Source organism: Lipotes vexillifer, unplaced genomic scaffold, assembly GCF_000442215.2.
Source record: "Lipotes vexillifer unplaced genomic scaffold, Lipotes_vexillifer_v1.1 scaffold1111, whole genome shotgun sequence".
NCBI classification, from domain to species: Eukaryota; Metazoa; Chordata; class Mammalia; order Artiodactyla; family Lipotidae; genus Lipotes; species Lipotes vexillifer.
In genome coordinates this window covers 2,176,915-2,197,714 of record NW_006795034.1, presented here as the reverse complement: position 1 = coordinate 2,197,714, position 20,800 = coordinate 2,176,915, and the positions used below count along the sequence as shown (strand labels likewise).

The 20,800-nt window shown below is 36.6% G+C and overlaps 1 protein-coding gene across 1 annotated transcript in view; it reads right to left on the bottom strand.

Annotated features, from left to right (window-relative positions):
- ADGRV1 (adhesion G protein-coupled receptor V1) overlaps window positions 1–20,800 on the bottom strand; it is a gene marked incomplete at its 3' end in the record, with an annotated part of 235,235 nt that overhangs the window by 79,083 nt on the left and 135,352 nt on the right. Inside the window, exons 41-53 of the mRNA XM_007467398.1 lie at window positions 20,652–20,730; window positions 20,409–20,547; window positions 19,619–19,760; window positions 18,333–18,595; window positions 16,064–16,239; window positions 15,133–15,257; window positions 12,305–12,462; window positions 12,068–12,214; window positions 11,629–11,736; window positions 8,083–8,347; window positions 7,210–7,332; window positions 1,311–1,533; window positions 774–978 (exon numbers count right to left, since the gene is read on the bottom strand). Coding sequence (XP_007467460.1) covers window positions 774–978; window positions 1,311–1,533; window positions 7,210–7,332; window positions 8,083–8,347; window positions 11,629–11,736; window positions 12,068–12,214; window positions 12,305–12,462; window positions 15,133–15,257; window positions 16,064–16,239; window positions 18,333–18,595; window positions 19,619–19,760; window positions 20,409–20,547; window positions 20,652–20,730 — 2,153 coding nt within the window. The remainder of the gene's footprint in view (window positions 1–773; window positions 979–1,310; window positions 1,534–7,209; window positions 7,333–8,082; window positions 8,348–11,628; window positions 11,737–12,067; window positions 12,215–12,304; window positions 12,463–15,132; window positions 15,258–16,063; window positions 16,240–18,332; window positions 18,596–19,618; window positions 19,761–20,408; window positions 20,548–20,651; window positions 20,731–20,800) is intronic.

The window sequence follows — 20,800 nt, the reverse complement described above, 5'->3', positions numbered from 1 at the left end:
CACAGTGACACAGCAGAGTATCCAGTCAACCCCAAGCCCACCTTCTCTGTGGACACGCCCTAGGTGTTTTAAGTCAGTTTCAGTTCAGTTTTCCTTATTTGCAGAATATTTCAGAGAAAAACACAAGATACCTGCAGCTGTAACTCTAACTAAGAAATCGTGATACATTTTGCAAATAGGACTAAATGACACAATATGAAGGTTTGTCCTTTTGCTCATTGGTAAAGGAATATGAAGTCTGGGTATGGAAGTCAAACTGGAATAACTGGATAGCTCTCTTTCCTCAGGAGAAAGCATCTCCATGTGTACAATGCACATACAGTTACAAACATCTTTCTCTCTCTTTCTCTTAATACACAGAAGTAACAAAGGCGTAAAAGGACAGTAATATATTTGTAGGTGATGTGCGTGACAAGACACAGTGTATATTGTGTATTTGGAATCTGCTTTACCATTACACTCTGGAAACAAGGGTAAGAGCAGAGCCAAACTCCTGGACCAAGGCCAAGTGGTAACATTTCAAATTCAATCTTAGAAAAGGAATCAGTACCAAAAAAAAGTTTAAGACAAGTTGACTCAAGGGTCCACGGTGCAAGTCTGTAAATTTCAATCATCAGTAGAATTCACCTTATAATGCAGAGTTGGGGATGAAGCAGGGAAAGGAAAAGAAGAGAGGCTTAAGACACTCAAAGTATGACTCACTGAGTGTTGATAGCAGCTAATAAATAAATACAATGAATAAATCATTTGACGTCAAAGTGTGGAATCTTTACCTGAGCAAATCCAACCACTCCATAGGCATCATCATTAGACAGAATAGTTATTTTTACATAACCATTAATACCAATCTCTGCTCCTCCTTTGGGATTTTTAAGCTGAACTCTGAAGTATTCATCTTCCTCTGGAACTATATCATCAAGGATATTTACCGCTATAATAGCTTCTTTATCTCCAGGCTCAAATATCAATTCACCTGAACTAGCATAAGAAGTACATACAAAATAAGTCAACTACAACAAATTAAAGACATATAAATGGTAGGTTAATCATAAAATTCTCAAAATACTGATTACTATTAAAAGTTTGCAGAAATCACATTTCATAAGTAAAATTTTAATCCAAAATGTTCATATATCACTAATTAACTTGGTAGAATAGATATTAGAAATATGGATAATAACCAAATTTCTGGCTTATTAATAGTTCTTATATTTTGTATATTCTTCCATCACTAGATAAAGACTCAGAAGTTAGGTACCATATAAAATTATGGTGAGACAAAGACATCCAGCATAAAATGTTGAACCTACCTAGGAATGAAGTCAGACTGGCTCGAGACATAGGCCAGTTCATATGTGTGTGAGTGGATGGCTCCCGCAAGAGCAATTAAATGCTTGCTTGAATTAAGGGACTTTACTGTAACAGAGGCTGCATCATGAGCAGATGGTGCTTCCAGAATAAAAGAGAATTGATTCAGCTCTGAATTCCAGCAGTAAAGAGCAGACACAGCTTGGCCAACAAGAAGTATGTGGACTAGAGGAAGGAAAGAAAAGGCAGCGAGAATGAAAAGTGAATGTCACCTCACCAGCTCCCCACAGCAAAACCCTCCCACCTCTCAAAGTTCCATTTTGATTGCTGCAGTAACTAAATATGATTCAGTTTCTGAAATAACTAGATATAAATAATAATTTAAATACTGTGGAAGGTACAAGTCAGCCTGACAGTGTACCCACAATCCACTTAATAAAAAACAAACAAACAAAAATCACTGGATGATAAAATCCAAATGAATTTTGAACTCTTTTGTATTCATCTTAATATTTATTTATTGGATAGCACGGTAGGATATTTTTAAAGTGAAAAAGACTCATAATCCCAGCACTAAATGTTTCATTTTTATATTTTCCTTTCCAGTCACCATTCATATGAATTCATAATCGACACAGTCTAAAAACAAAAAAATCTTAATTAAAAGGCTTAATGCTATATTTATAGTATACATTTTATACATACACATAGCTTTATATTTTGCTATACAGCATTCAGATTTATAATTTTAATATACAGATACTAATCTACAGAGTTGATTTTTTAAATATATTTAATTATTCCCCTACATTGGATGTTTATTGTTGTATTCTATTTAACTTGTGAATATTAATTAGAGACAGCATTCATCATTTTATTTATTTCCATCTGATAAATTCTTAAAGATGTCCAAAGGATATTAACAAATTTACGATCTTAGAGTATTCTGCCAATGCTTTCTGAAATGTTAGTAGGAAAGCATGCTCTTAATAGTTCAAAGCAATGGCATATATTTATATCTGCAGAAATTAGGAGGGGAAGGGGGCTTACTACTCTGTATACCATTAAGCAATCTTCAGACTTAAAACTGGGAAGAAAAGTAGGAAATCATGGAGAAACGTACAAATTCCAGTACTTGGAAAAACACAATGGAATCTGAAGATATCAAATAAGTTTTACTGGGCATTAAAATAACATGTAGAACCAGAAACCATGAGTCTCTTCTAAAATTTTAGCCAATAGGTTGAAATGGAAAATCCCATATCCTTACTCTTAAATATCAAAAACTATTCATAATGTTTATTTATGGTAATTAATTTAAGTACTATTTCAGTTTAGTAAATATTACATAATAAAGATCAAAAAAAGATTGTTATTAATAAACTTTCATTTTAAAACTGATCAAACATTTTTCATAAAGTTTTATAAAGTTATATACATTCAGTAAAGAGCAAATTCCTCAGACAAAACACATCTCTCAAGTTTAAGTGATTCTATAGTCTAACCAAAATCATAAACTAAAGTGTTCTGAACATCACTGATTATTTATCTTAACCCTTAGAGATATACCCTATTCAATTCCTCGCAATCTGATTAGAATGACAAGGCAGCAAATAGATAATCAAACATTCAGAGCAGGACATGTAGGGGCTCAAATCTACATATATGTATGCAGAGAGTACTTTCTCAGAAAACAGACATTCATATTTGTTCAAGATAATATTAGACAGAGAATTTATAAGGGGGAAAAAAATCCCCTAAATCTCTATCTACTCTGGGGAACAGGATTTTTAACTAGTACTGATTACAGAATTCTCTTCCATGCAGCAAAACTATTTAAAAAAAGAAAAGAAAAGAAAAGAAAAAATATCCCAAAGGAAGGAAACTGGATAATATTATTTAAAAAGTGAGTGTAAACAAAGAAAAGTTCCATGACTAAATGCAAGAGCAAGCATTCCTAACATTTAGAGATCTGGGAATATAAAAGGAACCAGTAAGAGACAGAGCAGCCAGAGAGGGCTGCATGAGAAGCAGTGTCCTCAGGAGAGTGCTGAGCTCCAGAGCACTGAGATGAAGGGAAGATTCTGACAAACGTTTGAGATACAATACACAGGGCATTACAGAAGGGGAGTTGGGGGAGGTGCGAGTTGAGCATCTGGTCTGGAAATTAGGGCTCATATGGTCTAGAGCATGCATAGACCACATGGGGAAGACTGTCTCTTTATCCCCAGGGGGCCTGCTTCTTAGGATGATTAAACAGGGATGAAGAGAGTGATGAATTAATACAAATAATCTCCAAAGGCCATGATTTCCAAAGGTAATCGTTTTGATGAAACTGAGAGTGCTCAGGGACTAGGGAGGGAGGGGTGAATTTTTCCAGCAGCATACGGAGCTTTGAGGATTAAACGAGATAAAGTAAAGGACTAGAATAGGACCTTGGACATAATGAACATTCAGCATGTGTTAGCTATAGATTTCCATCTTTCCTGACTCCTTTATCATATATTCTCTTTAAAAAGTGGAATTCAGCAAAACTTGGTTCAAGGCCCCCTTCTCTCATACATACTACACAGTCTCTTTCTAGACAATTTCACCTGTCTGTAGTAAAATGATCCTCTGTACATATAAAATGTGTAGCTGCAGTCTAGGCTTCTCTTCTAAGCTCCAACCAGTAACACTTATTGGTATCTAAATATCAAGACTCAAAGGCATTTCAAATTATCCCAACAAAACTCATTATCTCTGCCCCCAAAAGCCTGGTTTCCTCCCCGTGATCACCATAATAGTTAAGGGACTACCACTCATCCATTAGTTGCAGAAATTAGGGCTCATCCTTGATATTCACTCTTACCTACACCCATATGCAATCTATCATCAACTCCCAGGATTTTACTTGAGAGTCAGCTTCTGAATTAATCTACTTCTCTGATTTTGCACCTGTATCACCTACCACTTTCCAAACTCCAGCATTCAAGATCTTCAGCCTGAATTGTGCTAACAGCCTCCAGCTTGTCTACAGACATTTTCTCTTACCAGCCTCTAAGCTTTTCTCCTATTGGCAGTCAACATTCCTTTTTTTTTTTCTTTTTTCTTTGTGGTACGCGGGCCTCTCACTCTTGTGGCCTCTCCCGTTGCGGAGCACAGGCTCCGGACGCGCAGGCTCAGCGGTCATGGCTCACGGGCCCAGCCACTCCGTGGCATGTGGGATCTTCCTGGACTGGGGCACAAACCCGTGTCCCCTGCATCGGCAGGCAGACTCTCAACCACTGCGCCACCAGGGAAGCCCTACATTCCATTTTTAAAACACACACACACACACACACACACACACACACACACACACATACACAAACACTCACTCACTCTCACACACAATATCTGTCTCTGTGTCTGTCTCCCTCTCTCTTTCTCTCTCTGAACCCTTCTATTTTCCATCTCCTCATTATGTTCTCATAAAAGGCACCCTAATACTTACAGGATAAAGACAATAGCCCTTTAAGTCCCTATCTGGCCTATCTGATTACATCTTCAGTTATACCCTGGACCACTCTCCCCTCACTGCCACACTGGCCTCTTCCTGGTCCTTCGCCACACTCTGACCTCTTTACCCCTGCTGCTCCTTTTGCCTAGAGGCTGCCTCATGCTCAGGCCTTTGCCTCATTAACTCCTACTCATCCTATAGTCCACAATTAAATGTTTCTTCCTTAAGAAAGCTTTCTGGGCATCCCTCAGACCAGGTCATTCATCTCCTCTCCATTTCGTGTTAAGCAAGTACTTTATTCTTTCACAGCAGTTATCTGTTTGTACTTGTGTGATTATATATAATGGCCTTCTTCCCTATTAGATGTTAAACTTCTTCAGGGCAAGGACTATGCCTGATTTTGCTTACCCTTGTTTCCTTGGGGTCTACCACTGTGCTGGGTACGTAACTGGCACTAAGAAATATCTATTAAATAATGAAGAAGAAAAGGGAGAAGGGGAAGCTAGGTTGATATGTCTTTGCAGTCTCTGCCATATTCATTCCTCCTCTGCCATTTAAAGAATTCAGTCACTACCCAATAATCTCTGTCAAGCCATTAACCAGAATAAATACGTAAGCTTCACAGTCATGGCTCTAATCTAATACATTTAATCAAACATTTGACACATTCAAAATAAGAAAGTCCTTGAATATTATTTAATGCATAATTTCAGCTTTCAGGGGATCTATAATAAGCCATTCTAAATAATTACCTATAATCTTTTCATACTCCTACATCCTCAAGTCACAGAAACAAGAGAAATAAAGGGAACAGGCCTTTGGCAGAATTTTTCACAAATTCTTTTAGAAAGAGTGCCTATTCTATTTTTTTAAGCCTTTAAAGAGAATTCTATAACTTCAACTAATGGCCCATTCAGGCAGCACTCTTCATCCTTAAAAACATTCATTAAGCAACTATTTTGAATCATAGTAAGTGACTCAAGTAGATGTAGTTAGTCCACTTGAAAACTTGAGGTATAAGGAAAGCAAAAATGATAAAGGCACAAAATTAAAGAACAAGTAAACAAAAACTAAACAAATACATGATGAAGGATACATAATTTTTTCAGTAAATCAATTGTTGAGTGAATGATAAGAGAAAGTCACAGAGTTGAAAATCACAGGGTAACATCACAGATTTATATGGCCTGAGCAGAGGAGAGACAGACACAGGACTGTCAGCAAGAGTAAACCTGGGGTGGAGGCTGGAAAATGATGTAAGAGTCCAGAGCGAGGGGAGCACGTGGCATGGACATCTGTGAGGATGCAGGGCTAAGGAGGGGGGAGTAGGACACATGGAAGCAAAGTACGATGAGATAAACAATCTACTATGAAAAATGAGGTAAATAACCTCTGAGCCCTGGTCAGCAGTTGAGATGACTGAAGGTGACAGTGCCTAAAGTTTATAACACCTGATAGAGAAAGCAGCAGTGCGGCACCTAAGAGAAAAACCCAAGAATAGATTCCTGTATTTGTGCGAAATCCTCTACTCTTCTCAACAGCATTTCCTCTGTAGATTTTTAACTTTTGTGAATTGAACTACTCCCATGCATCAACATGTCCTCTTACTAATGTCCTCCTGATTTCAGTCCCTCACCTCTAACCACACACAAAGCCTTCTCCATTACTCTTGCCCGGACAGCTGCAAACTGCACCCAGCATGTTCTACACACTGAAGCTAGGTGGAGTTGAAAAACACTCTCCTTGGATCATCACCAGCCTTTGAAATGCCTTCAAGGATTTCTCTACCTCAGTAATGCTCAGAGTGAGTCCCAGGACCTTTAAGAGTCCTTGAGACCCTCCAAGAGGTTCTGTGAGGTCAAAACTGTTTCCCTAATAATACTAAGATGCTGTTTGTCTACTTCACTCTCATTCTCTCATGAGTGCACAGTGGGATCTTCCCGAGGCCAGATGACTGATGTTATTGAAAAAGGCTGAATTACAGATGCAAACATGAGAGACATTAAAGAGATCTGCAAAAACAAAAAAGCAATGAAAACCCTTCTTACAAAAGGTTTTGTTTTTAAAATTAAAACGTATAGGGGCTTCCCTGGTGGTGCAGTGGTTAAGAATCCGCCTGCCAATGCAGGGAACACGGGGTCGAGCCCTGGTCCAGGAAGATCCCACGTGCCGCAGAGCCACTAAGCCCGTGCGCCACAACTACCGAGCCTGCTCTCTAGAGCCGACGAGCCACAACTACTGAAGCCCGCATGCCTAGAGCCTGTGCCCCACAACAAGAGAAGCCACCGCAATGAGAAGCCTACACATCGCAATGAAGAGTAGCCCCCACTCGCCACAACTAGAGAAAGCCCATTCACAGCAACAAAGACCCAATGCAACCAAAAATAAATAAATAAAAAAAATTTTTTAAATGCCCTTACCTATTCCTGAGGCTGGTGTGAAGGAGTGGATCTTATTAACAGTAGCAAAATCCAGGGATTGAAAATATCTGAAAGAAGACTGTCCTCCCTCCCAGATGAAAATTTCAATTGAATTCTGATCTCCTACAATAACAGAATAAAAGGAAACTCTGAAGGCAAAAGTTACAGAAAAAAATGACAAAATTACACAATAAAACTATAATAAAAATATTAAACTTAATTAAAGAAACAAATTTAGGACATTTTTCAGAATTCATTCAATTAAACAAAAATACAATTTAGCAGGAAACCCTTTAAAAGTCTTCTTGCATTTACCACATGAAGTATATATTGATACATGGTTTAGCCATTAATCATGATCTGATATAAAAAAAAAAGAATAGTAACAAATGTTTTATTTTTCAGGAATGTTGAAATTTTACCTATGAAAGTCCTACTAAGCAGAAAAAAGCATATTTGTATTCAGAGAACATTTTTAAATGGTCTTATCAAAAGTTGCTTGGCACTATTTATTACCACTGCAGATTATCCATGGCATCCCAAGTATAGCCATATAAAAAGTTACCTGCTTGTACCTTGGGTGTAAAATCTTCATAATTCTTTCTACTTTACACACCCATCCCCAATTTTATTTTAATATCTTTAAAGTAGTGGTTTAGAACACCCACAGGTTATGGACATAACACTTGAAATGTTTTCCTTTTTTTCCCAAAATCCATCTGTTAGCTGACAATCAATACTTAGATCCATCAAGAAACATACTATGGATTAGCTAAAAAATTGTTACAAGAGCATTTTCATATGAACATAAAATGAATGGAAGATAATTTCAATAACAACTATGTATGCATTGCAAACACTAAATCATCTTACCTGGAAAGACAGTTTTGGCAAAAATTAAGTAAATATCATCGCCTGAAGTCAAGGCTTCAACTTGTGTTGTTCCACTGGTGGGAACTTCTTGAAAGTTAATAAACTCATTTCCAGACCACCTGAGTAAAAGGGAGTTTGACCTGGCATTAGCCTGGGAAACAGCTAAGAACATAGCACCTCCTCTGGTGAATGAGGCCATGCTCAGCACACCTCGGACAGGGAGTGTCTGATGCAACACAAAGTTTCCTCCGTTCCATCTGAAGACCTGCAGGGAATGTTCAGACACAAAACACTCATGACTAGGAATTCAGTACTTGTGAGAATTTAGCCAATATCACATGTTTACTCTCCTAGACCCCTTAACTTAGTTAGGAAGATACTTTCATAAATGAGAAAATATCAAAACTGATCCTCTCTCATTGCTCTCTCCCTCTTCTTAACTGTGTGTGTATGTGTGTGTGCCTGAGTACACACACACAGAATGAAAGAGAAGTTATTTGTAAATAAATCAATTTCAAATATACATCTGGGCAGGGGTGGGTGACAGCAAGAGAAGGGGGGGCTTCCCTGGTGGCGCAGTCGTTGAGAGTCCACCTGCCGATGCAGGGGACACGGGTTCATGCCCCGGACCAGGAAGATCCCACATGCCGTGGAGCGGCTGGGCCCGTGAGCCATGGCTGCTGAGCCTGCACGTCCCGAGCCTGTGCTCCACAACGGGAGAGACCACAACAGTGAGAGGCCCGTGTACCACAAAAAAAAAAAAAAAAAAAAAAGAGAAGGGGAAGCCAAAAATAGGAGAAAATTTATTTAAATATGAAAAATTCAGAGTGAGATAAGACACTTTCTAATGCTGTATTATCATTACCCACTGCTCAAGCAATAGAATATAAAGAAAAACACCTAAAGTTTTCAGTCCTGAAGGTGGCACTGCATACAAGGTTTCAGGTGAGTGTTCACATATTTTAAACTGAAAGAAAACCCTGAATCTACCTGATTTCTTATGCCATCCGGTCAATTTCACAAACAATTATATTTTTTCAGTAAAAACTGGGAATCTTATATAAGCCAAGCATTATGCAAGAAGTAAGGGACAGAATCACTTCTTCCTTTATGGATCTTATTAACTACTAGGGAAAGGCAAACAATAAATACATCAATCATTAAATAAATGTATGACTACTAAACTGAGACAAGTACTCAACAATTAGGAAGGTATGATAGAGAATTATGAATGTCCTAGGAAATAAAATTAGAAAGAATGACATGACAAAGTTTCTAATGCAGAAAAAGTCTGTCATAACCTGAATGAAGACCGGTGCAGCTGGAATGCAGTTTGACAGCACTGGGGGAATGAAGATAATACTGGAGAGGTACCTTTTGTTAAGGTGCCCATATAATTTAACACAGGGATGCTTTAGAGAGTGAAAGAGACAGTCTTAATCATTGTAGGACAACAGGCACAACCCAGCACTGTGCTGGGCAAATAAGAGCATATGGTTATCCTATTTACAGTTCATATTAAATACTTTAGAAGTTATTCCAAACATAATTGGAAATCATTGAATAATTTCAAAATGAGGAGCAACATGAATTAATATTTTTAAAAGACTACTCCAGCTACTTGAAACATGGATCTGAGGAGATCAGAGAAGTCTGGAGACCAGCTAGGAGACTATTCTACTAGCACGGTGAGAAGTGACGGGGACCTGGATTAGGGAAGAAGAAGCAGAGATGGAAAGAAACATCTGTACTCAAAATAGTATCAGGAGATATACTCAAAAACACTTAATAATAAATTAGATGGGAATGAATAATCAGCAGAAATCAAGAAAGATATGGACTTCCCTGGTGGCACAGTGGTTAAGAATCCTCCTGCCAATACAGGGCACAGGGGTTCGATCCCTAGTCCGGGAAGATCCCACATGCCGTGGAGCAACTAAGCCTGTGCGCCGTCTACTGAGCCTGTGCCCTAGAGCCCGTGAGCCACAACTACTGAGTGCACGTGCTGCAACTACTGAAGCCTGCACGTCCACAGCCCGTGCTCCGCAACAACAGAAGCCACTGCAATGAGAAGCCCGTGCACCGCAACAAAGAGTAGCCCCAGCTCACCTCAACTAGAGAATGCCCGCGCGCAGCAACAAAGACCCAACGCAGCCAAACATAAATAAATAAATATTTTTTTAAAAAGATACAACCCAGCACTCTATCTCGAGCAACTGCATTTATGAGGTTACTATTTCCCGAGATGAAACCAAACACTTGAAACAAGTTTCATAGAGAAAATCTACAGTTTAATTTGAGATATGTTAAATCTTAGATACCTAGAACATATTTATGTGTACATGCCAACAGGCAGTTAGACACAAAATCTAGCGTACACAGGAAAGGCTACTGATAAATTTGGAAGACAGCCTATAGTTGATATTTAAAGCCACAGGACTGATAAAAGTACTCAGAGTGAGTGAAGAGAAAGAAAAAAGAAATGTGAACCAAAACTGAACCTGAAAAACTTCAAGATATCTAAGTTCAGAAAAGGGAGAAGGAAGTGGCATTGGAGACTGAGAAGGAGACACAGAAAGAATGAAAATCTGTGTGGTAGTTCAAAAATCAAGAGAAGAGATGGTTTAAATTTGAGGATGAGGTGACTGTCAAGTGCAGATGGGAAGCAATGCAAAATAATGACAAAAAAAAACACCCACTGTATTTGCAACCCAGCTGTCACTGGTGACCATGAAGAAGTTTGCAAAGCAAGTAGAAAATTCTTTCAAGGTATCAATATAGAGGGGATAAAAGAAATGAAGCAGGAAGAAAAGGGGGATAAGATCAGAAGAGAAATCACTTTTTAAGCTTGGAAACCCTGCATTTATGCTGACTGTAATAATCCTACAGAGAGAGAGATGCTAGTTACGCTGGCACTAGAGGGAATAACTGACCCTTATGAAGGCAAGAGGGGAGCCTATGTGAGGCGCCTGTCTTTTGTAGAAGAGACACTTCTGCCATTCTAACAGGAGGCAGGAATAAGACTGGTTTTCAAGACAGTTTCTGAATTTGGTGTTGGGAAGATGAGTAATCTTTCTGGTAGCTTTCATTTCAACAAAGTCATGAGCTGAAAGTGAAGAGATGAGAAGCAGGTATGGGAATCTGAGGAGTGACGAAAATTATCAAATAAATACTATTAAGACACTGTGATATAGTTTACTAGAGAAATACGGGATTTCTGGAGTGACGTTGTGTGTCCACCTGGCAATGTTAATCATGAATTTTTAGTGATACCATCTATCCAGTTGTGTGATTTTTCTCCATGTTTTCCAATGCAATTAAATTCTAATTAAATGTTCATGCTTATTATTATACTTGCTCTGGTTCTTGAAGACAATATTCAAAACTCTATCATTTAAAAATTAACTATGACTAATCAATATCTATATTCTTTTTACTACTTTACCATAATCAAATTATGGTTTTCTTTTATACTAAACCTACAGACTACACCTTTGATATGTTTCAATTATGGTATTAAAAAAATTCATTTTAAAAGAATCAAACCTGAGTTAATTCAGAATCATCACTTTGACTTGCAACAATTACATAATCTTGACTGTCTGAAGTAAAATATCTCACTTGAGAACTTTCTGAAATAGTGATTGTTTGTACCTGCAAGGAAGACAGAACAGTGAGAATAAAAAATTTAAAGGAAAATTTAGCTAAGAAAAGCTCTGAATTACAGTAATAGTCTGAGTAAATATTTGAAGTTCAAAACTTGAAAAATCATTCTGATCCCTAGGTATGCATGTCCAGATGTCATTTCAAGAAAGACCAAAATATCCATGGATTAAGACACCTTGCTAAAATATGTATCAATTTGCCAAAAACCCCTTATCACATTAACATAGAACATACACTATCTTCTATTTAGCTCAATCTCACGAATCTGATTTTTCTTTTAAATAAAGCAATCTACAAAAAAAGTGAAGTGTTTCTTTACCAGGAATAATTTGAATCCAGATGTGAATGTATACACACTGTTAACAGAAGGCTTTTCTTCATTTCTTTCTTCATGAGTAATCACAATGTAGGGGGAAAGACCCATATTAAAGGCCTCACAAGTTTTAGGATTTTCTATATGTAAATCCTAGGAAACAAGGAATAACAGTAATTCACGGGGCATCCAAAATCTACGCGCACATTATAGTTTGTGTACTATAAAATAAGTGATGTTTACCTCAAGTGGAACAAAAATCCCTTGCCATCGATAAACAGTAGAAGACAATTTTCTTAACATTATACCATATACTGAATCTTCCAAAGTAAAGAAACACCAGCCAGAAGCCGATGCATCCAAAAAACTTTGAAATATAGAAAACTTAACATCCATTCCCCCTGAAAAACATAAATCGTGATTTGCTTGTGTAAAATCCTCTCCAAACTTTATCTATTCTGTTTATTGTTTAAATAGTGAAACTAGTGAGTTTGTTACTAGAAGTGAAAATGCTTCCATGGTAAGTGTATGTGTATGAGAAAGACAGAGAAGAGACAAACTACAGAACTTCAAAATAGATAGTAACTAAAAATATCAATACCCAAAGACAAGAAAAATTGTTAATACTGTGCTCTAAACCCACAAAGACTCTTCCAGGGTATATTTATAAATAAATACTGAATTTATACTTTAAAAGGAAATATGTTCAGTATGATTTTTATCAGCTTTCAAAAAGATGATGAAAATATAACAGAAATTTAGAAATAACAAAAACCTTTTATGGAAACATGCTAAATGATAGGTTTTTAAAACTTACACTATTAATTTGAAACTATCCCCATCCAATGATTTCTAACTTTACATGTTGTATATTTTAAGAATGCCAAAGCAGATTCACATACTACAAGTAGCTATCAAGTTTTATCAGCCTGCTATAACAGGTACATGTCCTAAAATTCTGTGCTACAATAAAACAAAGACAGAAACAAAAAATTCCTACCTAATGAAGAATACCTTTAAAACACCTTGTGTGTTCTATTATCATGACAGTTTCCCATAGAAAGTTCTTTCTTTTTAAACTTTAGTTAATGGTGTGAACATGATGCACCAAGAACAAATGTCAAAGTTGAAACCCAGGCTCCTTGTAAATTATTGATCATTTTTAAATTACCAGTTGATGAAGTCACAATGTCAGTGCCTTTTATGTACTATCCATTGGTGATATCCTTTCCTAGAAATCCAATATTTTAGATTCCTGCTTTGCCACCTTTTAAAGGCACACTACAGCTTTTGCATTAAGAATCTGAATGCTTTGCACTGAAGTGGACCACAGTCAAATCCTCCCCTACCGTAATTCCGGAAGATGGTGAATGAAGAATAAACAATGCCTGCTGACATTTAAGAACCTCCCACACATACTCCCACAAGCACTTCCACAAAACACATGCAGAGCCCAAACTATAATGAGATAACTCTGAATTAGAAACCATAATCTTTCTTTTTTGGATTCCATCTCTTCCTGGCTTCCAGGCCATTGTCTCACTGTTAATTATCCCTTCTCTTCTAAATATTCAGTCCTTCTCTACTTACCAGGCCTTTTCCATCAGCATTTACACATGCTTAGGTCTCTTCAAACTACACAAATAAACAAAAACCCTGACTCCTACACCCCATCACTACTCTTACTAGATCCTACCCTTCTCAGCCAAACTTCTTCAACTAGCTGTATATATTTGAGGCCTGCATTCTCACTTCCACTCAAAATGTTATTCGGTCCACATCCCTCTATACAAATAGCTCTTGTGATATTATGTCTTCTATATTGCTAATGACAATGAGTAGTTTTTCAGTTCTCATCTTACTGGACTTCTCACCAGCAATTGACACGATTTACCACTCCTTTCTTTTTAAAATGCTCTTTCATTGCTGCCTGCAATCCTGCATTCCCCTGGGTTTCTCACCAGGTCTCTGAAGTCCCCTTCTCCTCTCCCTAGTCATTCAATTTGACTCAGTCTCAGTCCTCTTCCCTTCTCTATCTTCATCCTCGCTTTCCAGGTTTTTACGTCAACTTCCATGCCTTTAAAAACAATATGCATGCTAAAGGTTCCCAAATTTATCTCTCCAGCAGAGATCTTCTTTTGAGTCTAGAGAAATGTCTTCTAAAAAGTTAACTCAAATTCAAATATTTTACTCCCCTCACCAAAGTAACACCTTGTTTCCATTAGGCACTCCCTTTCTTACTGAACGGCATGAATCTCCATCCAACTGCACAAACTAGAAACGTAAGAGTCATCTCAGGTATCTTCTTCACATCCAGTCCATCACCCAGTCCAAGCTACCATCATCTGTTGCCCTTTTGTTTGTCTCCCTTCATCCTCTAATATCTCCTGTGCCAATCCATTCTTTACCTGGCACCAAGAATGGTACTTTCAAAGTGCAAATGTCATCAGACCACTCCACATCTATACATGGGAACCCTCCCTCATGCCTAGACCACTCAGAGACTTTTCATAACCCTAAGATAAAGACTAATGTTTGTGATATATTCTTCAAGTTCTTGAATGATCTTGTCTTATCTAGCTCTCCAAACTCAGCACTCCCCCTTATTTCTAAACCCAGTGCCCACTCTTCAGTTCTTCACTTATATGCTCTAGACTTCTGCCTTGATAGCTTCCTGCTTTCTCTTCTATGTTCCTCCAACTCAAGTCTTTGCATAATTCCTACTCATCGTTAAGTCTTAGTTCAAACAATGATTCCCCTCGGAAGCATTCCCTGATGTTCTCACAACACTTAGAACTTCACCTTTAAAACATTTATTATACTCAAACTACACATTGATTTTTACTTATTTATTTCTGTCTCCCCCTAAATTCTAAGTTCCATGCGTTCAGTACCATGCCTGGCACAGGACAGGCATTCAATAAATATCTGTGAATGCAGTAAAAGAATTAGATATCTGTTCTCCATTTTCAACAGATCTGTAAGATACAATTCATGGGGGAAAATGTAAATCTTATACATGCAATCTTTCTTGGTTATAGAGTTTTGTTTTTATAAGAAACTAAACGTACTCATGCCAAAGGCTGTTTCAGAAACTGTCTCCCACTCCACACTCACAGCTAAATCAATGCCATTAGTACGTGACACATTTAAATATACAGTCCTGTTGGCTTCTTCAGTGTCTACAGAGGTGGCTCTAAAAGAAACAAACAGTTGCAGAAAGCAGAAAAAGCATGTAATTTCTACATGTGAAATACCTATATCACATTGCTAGTATATATTTAATACACTTTTAAATTTACGCAAGTCAAGGTGACATCCATCCACAAATTTTATACAGGAGGAAGGCTAGACTCTAGAGCTCAAAAATATTCATTTATGAAGACATTTAAAAAGCACTATTATCTGATACTTATGATAGTAAGAAAATACTGAGGGTCAGTAACTTCAGTAACTTCACACTACATATTCTAAAATAAATAAAGCTTTGTCACTCTTAAGTTTCTTCTCACATAAACTAAAAACATTTTACAGAGAAAAAAATCAATCAGGAAATTCTTGACATATTAATAAAACTAGATCTATTAGAATATTTCTAAGATATTAGAAAAACATTTGTCAGTTTCCAGAGGGAATTTTTAGACTACAGTCATGTTAATATATGTTTGAAGAGTCATTCATTTGGTTTGAGCAGCTAAATATAAGTTAAACTATTTCTTGCTTTTTATTATTACTGAAAACACAAAATAGTGCTTTTACCTGTAAGTGTGGACTCTGAGAAAATAAGAATTCTAATGACACCATTGTACAGCACATGATTAGGTTTTTGATGCTCCCTGTTATGAGAGGGCATATGGCCTCTCTCGATCTATCTGCTAGAGCTCATTTTAAAAGTCCCCATTACGAGAGTCAGAGATCAGTTTTCTTCTGCATTTTCTTTACGTCAAAAGTTATTTCCTACTTAGCTTCAGAAGTGACAATTTCCTTATGAATAAATTATACCTATTTGCAACTGCAGAGATACTGAATAGCCCCAAAGGGGCCTGGTTTTGCAAAACTGTTATCAGGGTTTGAACACGGGCCCCTAGTCTAGCACCTCCAGTTGGATTAAACAAGGTACAGACAAAATGCTCATCCATCTCTGGTTCCGTGTCCAATATGGCTGATATGTGTAGGGCCTGAAAACACAATCAAAAGATAAAGTTACTAGAATTCAGCAACACACATACAGAGTAATTTGCTAAACATTTATGACAACAAAATAGTATTTTTGGAAAACAGTACCTCTTTTTCACTTTAATACTGAATCTAATAAAGTAATAGTTACAATTATTTCAAGTTACAACTTTCAAGATTATCAACACTGTGACACAGTCTAACTGAAATGTCTAAAAATAAAACCTATGGCATTTGAAAACATCACTGAGATTAAAAAGTTAAATTTAGATCTTTATTTTTGCTACTTCTTTATCCTGCCCTGGCTATGTAACTGCATTAAGTCTCTTTCTAGCCTAGAATTCACTCTTAAAAAGCAGTTATAGCCACAGCAGGCACAAATCAGAAACAACCCACATGTTTATCAACAGAAGAATGGATAAACAAACAGTGGTCTATTCAATGAAATGCCACTGAGCAATAAAAAAAGAACCAACTACTCATGTGTGCAACCAAAAATGATGTTGACCAAAAGAAGTCAGACACAAAAAGCGTACATACTGTATGGTTCTATTTATAAGAAGTTCAAGAATTAGCAAATGAGTCTTCAGTAACAGAAACCAGAAAGCACTTTCCTCTGGGGAGGGTAAGGGACAAGAAGGAAACTTCTGTGTGATGGTTTGTTTAATGTTTAATATACTAATCCAAGTGGCTGTTACACTGGTGTATACATATTTTTAAAGTCACTGAGCCATATGCTTAAGATTTTTATATTTTACTGTTTATACCTCAGAATAAAAACATGTGGAGAAAAAAATAATTATGTGGGTGAGAGAAAAACCGATTTAATCCAATTTGCTCTAAAATTTAATTTGCCTAATGAACCGAAAGGTCTTTAAACACACTTTGAAAAAGAATCTTTTAAGAATAAAACACAATAGAAATATAATAAATTTAAAATATACAAAAAATTAAATGAAATAAAATTTAAAACTTTTTAAAAAAGGCATGTGAATGTAAAAAAATAGCAAATTCATAAAATACTTCAAATTTGAATTCTTTTTATCTATATCAAGATGTAAGCGCCCTTGAATAAATCAAAGGTTCTAAATTTCCAGAAACATGAAAAAATTAGACATGCAAATGAACATGAATTCAAAAATGTATTGAAGTTTATACAAACTGATCATAAATAAAATTAATAATTAGGTGGACTATTTTTAGATGAAATAGTTTCAAGTATATTATTTTACAATTATACTTTATATAGCTGGCTTAAAAAATATCTTAAGCTAATACAATTAGTTATTTTAAACTTACACTGTGTTTTAAAATTTAGTAGCAGGAACAGAAAATTACTAATATACAGAAATAGAAGTTTCAGAAGGTAAACTTCTGCCAGTATAGTTCACATTTATGATTAATCCCAAATCCAGCATTTTTCCCCCAATAAGCTATTCCTGTTTACATAGGATACTTGCTTCTCAAATAAGCAGTCTGAAGGAAGCAGTTGTATTTTGTTTAATGAAAATGTGGCAAAAGAATGACTGGCTATGGCTTAATGACTGCAATGAATGGCTTGGAGTTTCTTTCAGTTTATGATTTATAGACAATATAAAGTGAAGTATGCCATTTAAATACACTTAACACTTAAAGCAGCAATATGCACATTTTCTTTATTATTTGCGCATTCCACTACTCTATTAATGGAACAAATTTCTCTGGTTGCACTCTATGTAGACGATACAGCACTAGAGCACTTTCACGTGGTAATATAATCATGTCTTTACCTATCACCTAAGCTGGATTTTTTTTTTTTTTTGGCTGTACTCGGGCCTCTCACTGTTGTGGCCTCTCCCGTTGCGGAGCACAGGCTCTGGACGCACAGGCTCAGTGGCCATGGCTCACGGGCCCAGCCGCTCCGCGGCATGTGGGATCCTCCCAGACCAGGTCACGAACCCATGTCCCAAGCATCGGCAGGCGGACCCTCAACCACTGCGCCACCAGGGAAGCCCCTAGATTTTTTTTTTTCTTTCTACGGTCTAGGGTGTTCCTCCAAGAGAAAATTATTTTGTAACTATTAATCATTCATTCTCAGTAAAGGTTCATCCTGTACCTTGAAACGAACACCTTCTTCTAAAACAATATAGCCTTTGGAAGGAGTCAGATCTTTCGACTCCATTGAAGAATTCACTTCTGTCACAATGAACTGAACTGTCACAGTTCCGAACAGTCCCTGTCCAGGTTCCCGAACAATGTACAACACTGCCACACTCTCCTGGATGTAGAGAGCTGTCGGTTCTCGCAGGAAAAAGTGCTCACTGTTGTTAAATGCTAGAACTCCAGGGCCATCATCATTAGCAAGGACAGTGATTAAGGCTGTCAAATAAAAATATTAAAACAATAAATGAAAATAGAATGGGTTGTAAGTACTGAGAAGCATGTGCATGTTTCATTGTAAACCAGGCCAACTCTTTTCTAGATCATCTTAAAAACAAGAGAAATTTTAAAAGGCATCTAATGAAATTCCACATTCACTCATGATATAAATAAAAACACTCAGTAATCTTGAAATAAAAGACAGCTTCCTCAACCTGATGAAGTGCTATGTCTCAGAAGCCAATAGAAAGTATTAAACTTCAAGTTGAAACATTAGAAGGGTTGCCACTAAAAAGAGAACAAGACAATGACACCTGTCATCACTGCTACTATTCAGCATCGTCCTGGAGCTAACAGGCCGGTAACAGGTATAAAAGCAATGGAAAGGAAGAGTCAAGACTGCCACTATTTTCTAGACATCATGATTGTCTTCTTAGAAAAGGCAAGAGAAAAAAATTATTAGAACTATTATAAGAGTTTAAAATATAAGGTGAGTAACCTTCAGAAATCAAGCTTTCTATTTTCTACCACCACTACTAATAATGTTAATAATAATAGCCGCAACAACAACTAATACCACTGAGAACTTACAAATTGCTTAACCTATATTAGTAACTCATTTAATTCTCACAAAAACCCTATGGGGTTGATTATATTATCATTCGCATTTTAAGAACTGAGGATTGAAGTACAGACAGGCAATCTGTGTAAATTCACAAGTTAGGATGTGGCAGTACTGGTACTCAAAGCTAGGAAGTCTGCTTCGGAGCATGCATTCAAAAAGATTATTGTAATACCTCTATATATCAGGTATAACCATTTAAAAATATAATAAAAACAGGCCTCGTTCATAATAGCAACAATACCTAGCAATCAAAGTAAAAAAGTAAGACCTACATGAAAAAAATTGTAAAATGCTAATGTGTGACTGCGGCAGATGGTGTCAGTGCATCACGCATAGCCTGTGGCTCACTCAGGAGTGAAGGGGTGAAAAGGAGCTGTGTAGAAGAAATCATCAACTACCTATTATATTTTCCCCCAGCTCCAGTCCAGGAGAAGGATTTGTTAAAATCAGCTGAAATGCTTCATCTCCTTCCGGAATGTCATCATCAAGAATCATGATGTCAACATGTTTATACCTTTCTCCATTAGCAAAATGAAGAATCTGGTCAAAAAAGTAAAAGTAGCAGTATTATATTTAAATACACTCTGAGTTTTTTTTAAATGTTTGGAAATAAATCCAATATACTTTTGAATGTGTACTAACCTATTTACAGGATTTTTCCCTTACTTTTTCATGATCTCTTTTTATTTAAATTGATAATATTAAGTTTAAAAAGTAGAAGTTGTGGAGGAAGAAAGGAAACATTTGACTAAGCAGTAAAAGGCACGAAGAGACAAGTTAAAAAACATTTTCAAACACTAAAGGTGTTTCGGTAAAGTAAAACAAAGAAACGGAAGAGTTAACGTTTTCAAGAAGCATAAGAAACACTCTGGAAAGGTCATCTAATAATATAAATTGTTTAACACAATAATGTGTGTTCTCCAGTATCAAATACTGCAATAAGATAGTAAATTAATAAGAAGTGGGTATCAAATATTACAATAAAATAATGAATGAAGTTAAACTACAGAAGAATCTTTAAAACAGTACTGAAAGTTTAATTTATACAATTTACCAAAATAGTGAAGAGAGCTATTCCACCATGTGGAAATCTTCTGCCCTAATTTACTATGGAATATACAGTAGTTTATTATTTCAAGATTAACTTATTTACAGGGCCTAAATCACTATAATTCTCAATGAGTTCACCATTGGGGTAAAGACGTAATCCAGCCCCAGCTGTGCTTCCAAATTCTGGGCATACACAAACAAGGAAACGTGGCCAAGAGTCCCTTTGCTCCTCTGGGCTACCAATGTTAAACTTCTTTGGGTTTCATTTACTTCAAATCTATAATAAAGAGAATACATTCATTTTTCCTTATAAGCTTTTATTCAGTAGACAGTAGAGAATCTGAAACTCAGAAAAGGGCTCTTACCCAGCCTTTGGTTTACCTGCTCTGTTGCCACTCAATCATGCCTCGAGCACCATCATTGGCATCAATAATAATTTGTGCAGTCAAGCCCTCTGAATCTGAAAAAGCACAAAAACATACCTTTAAATAAATGTAAGTAGTTAAAAAGAATATTAGTTGATATAGAAT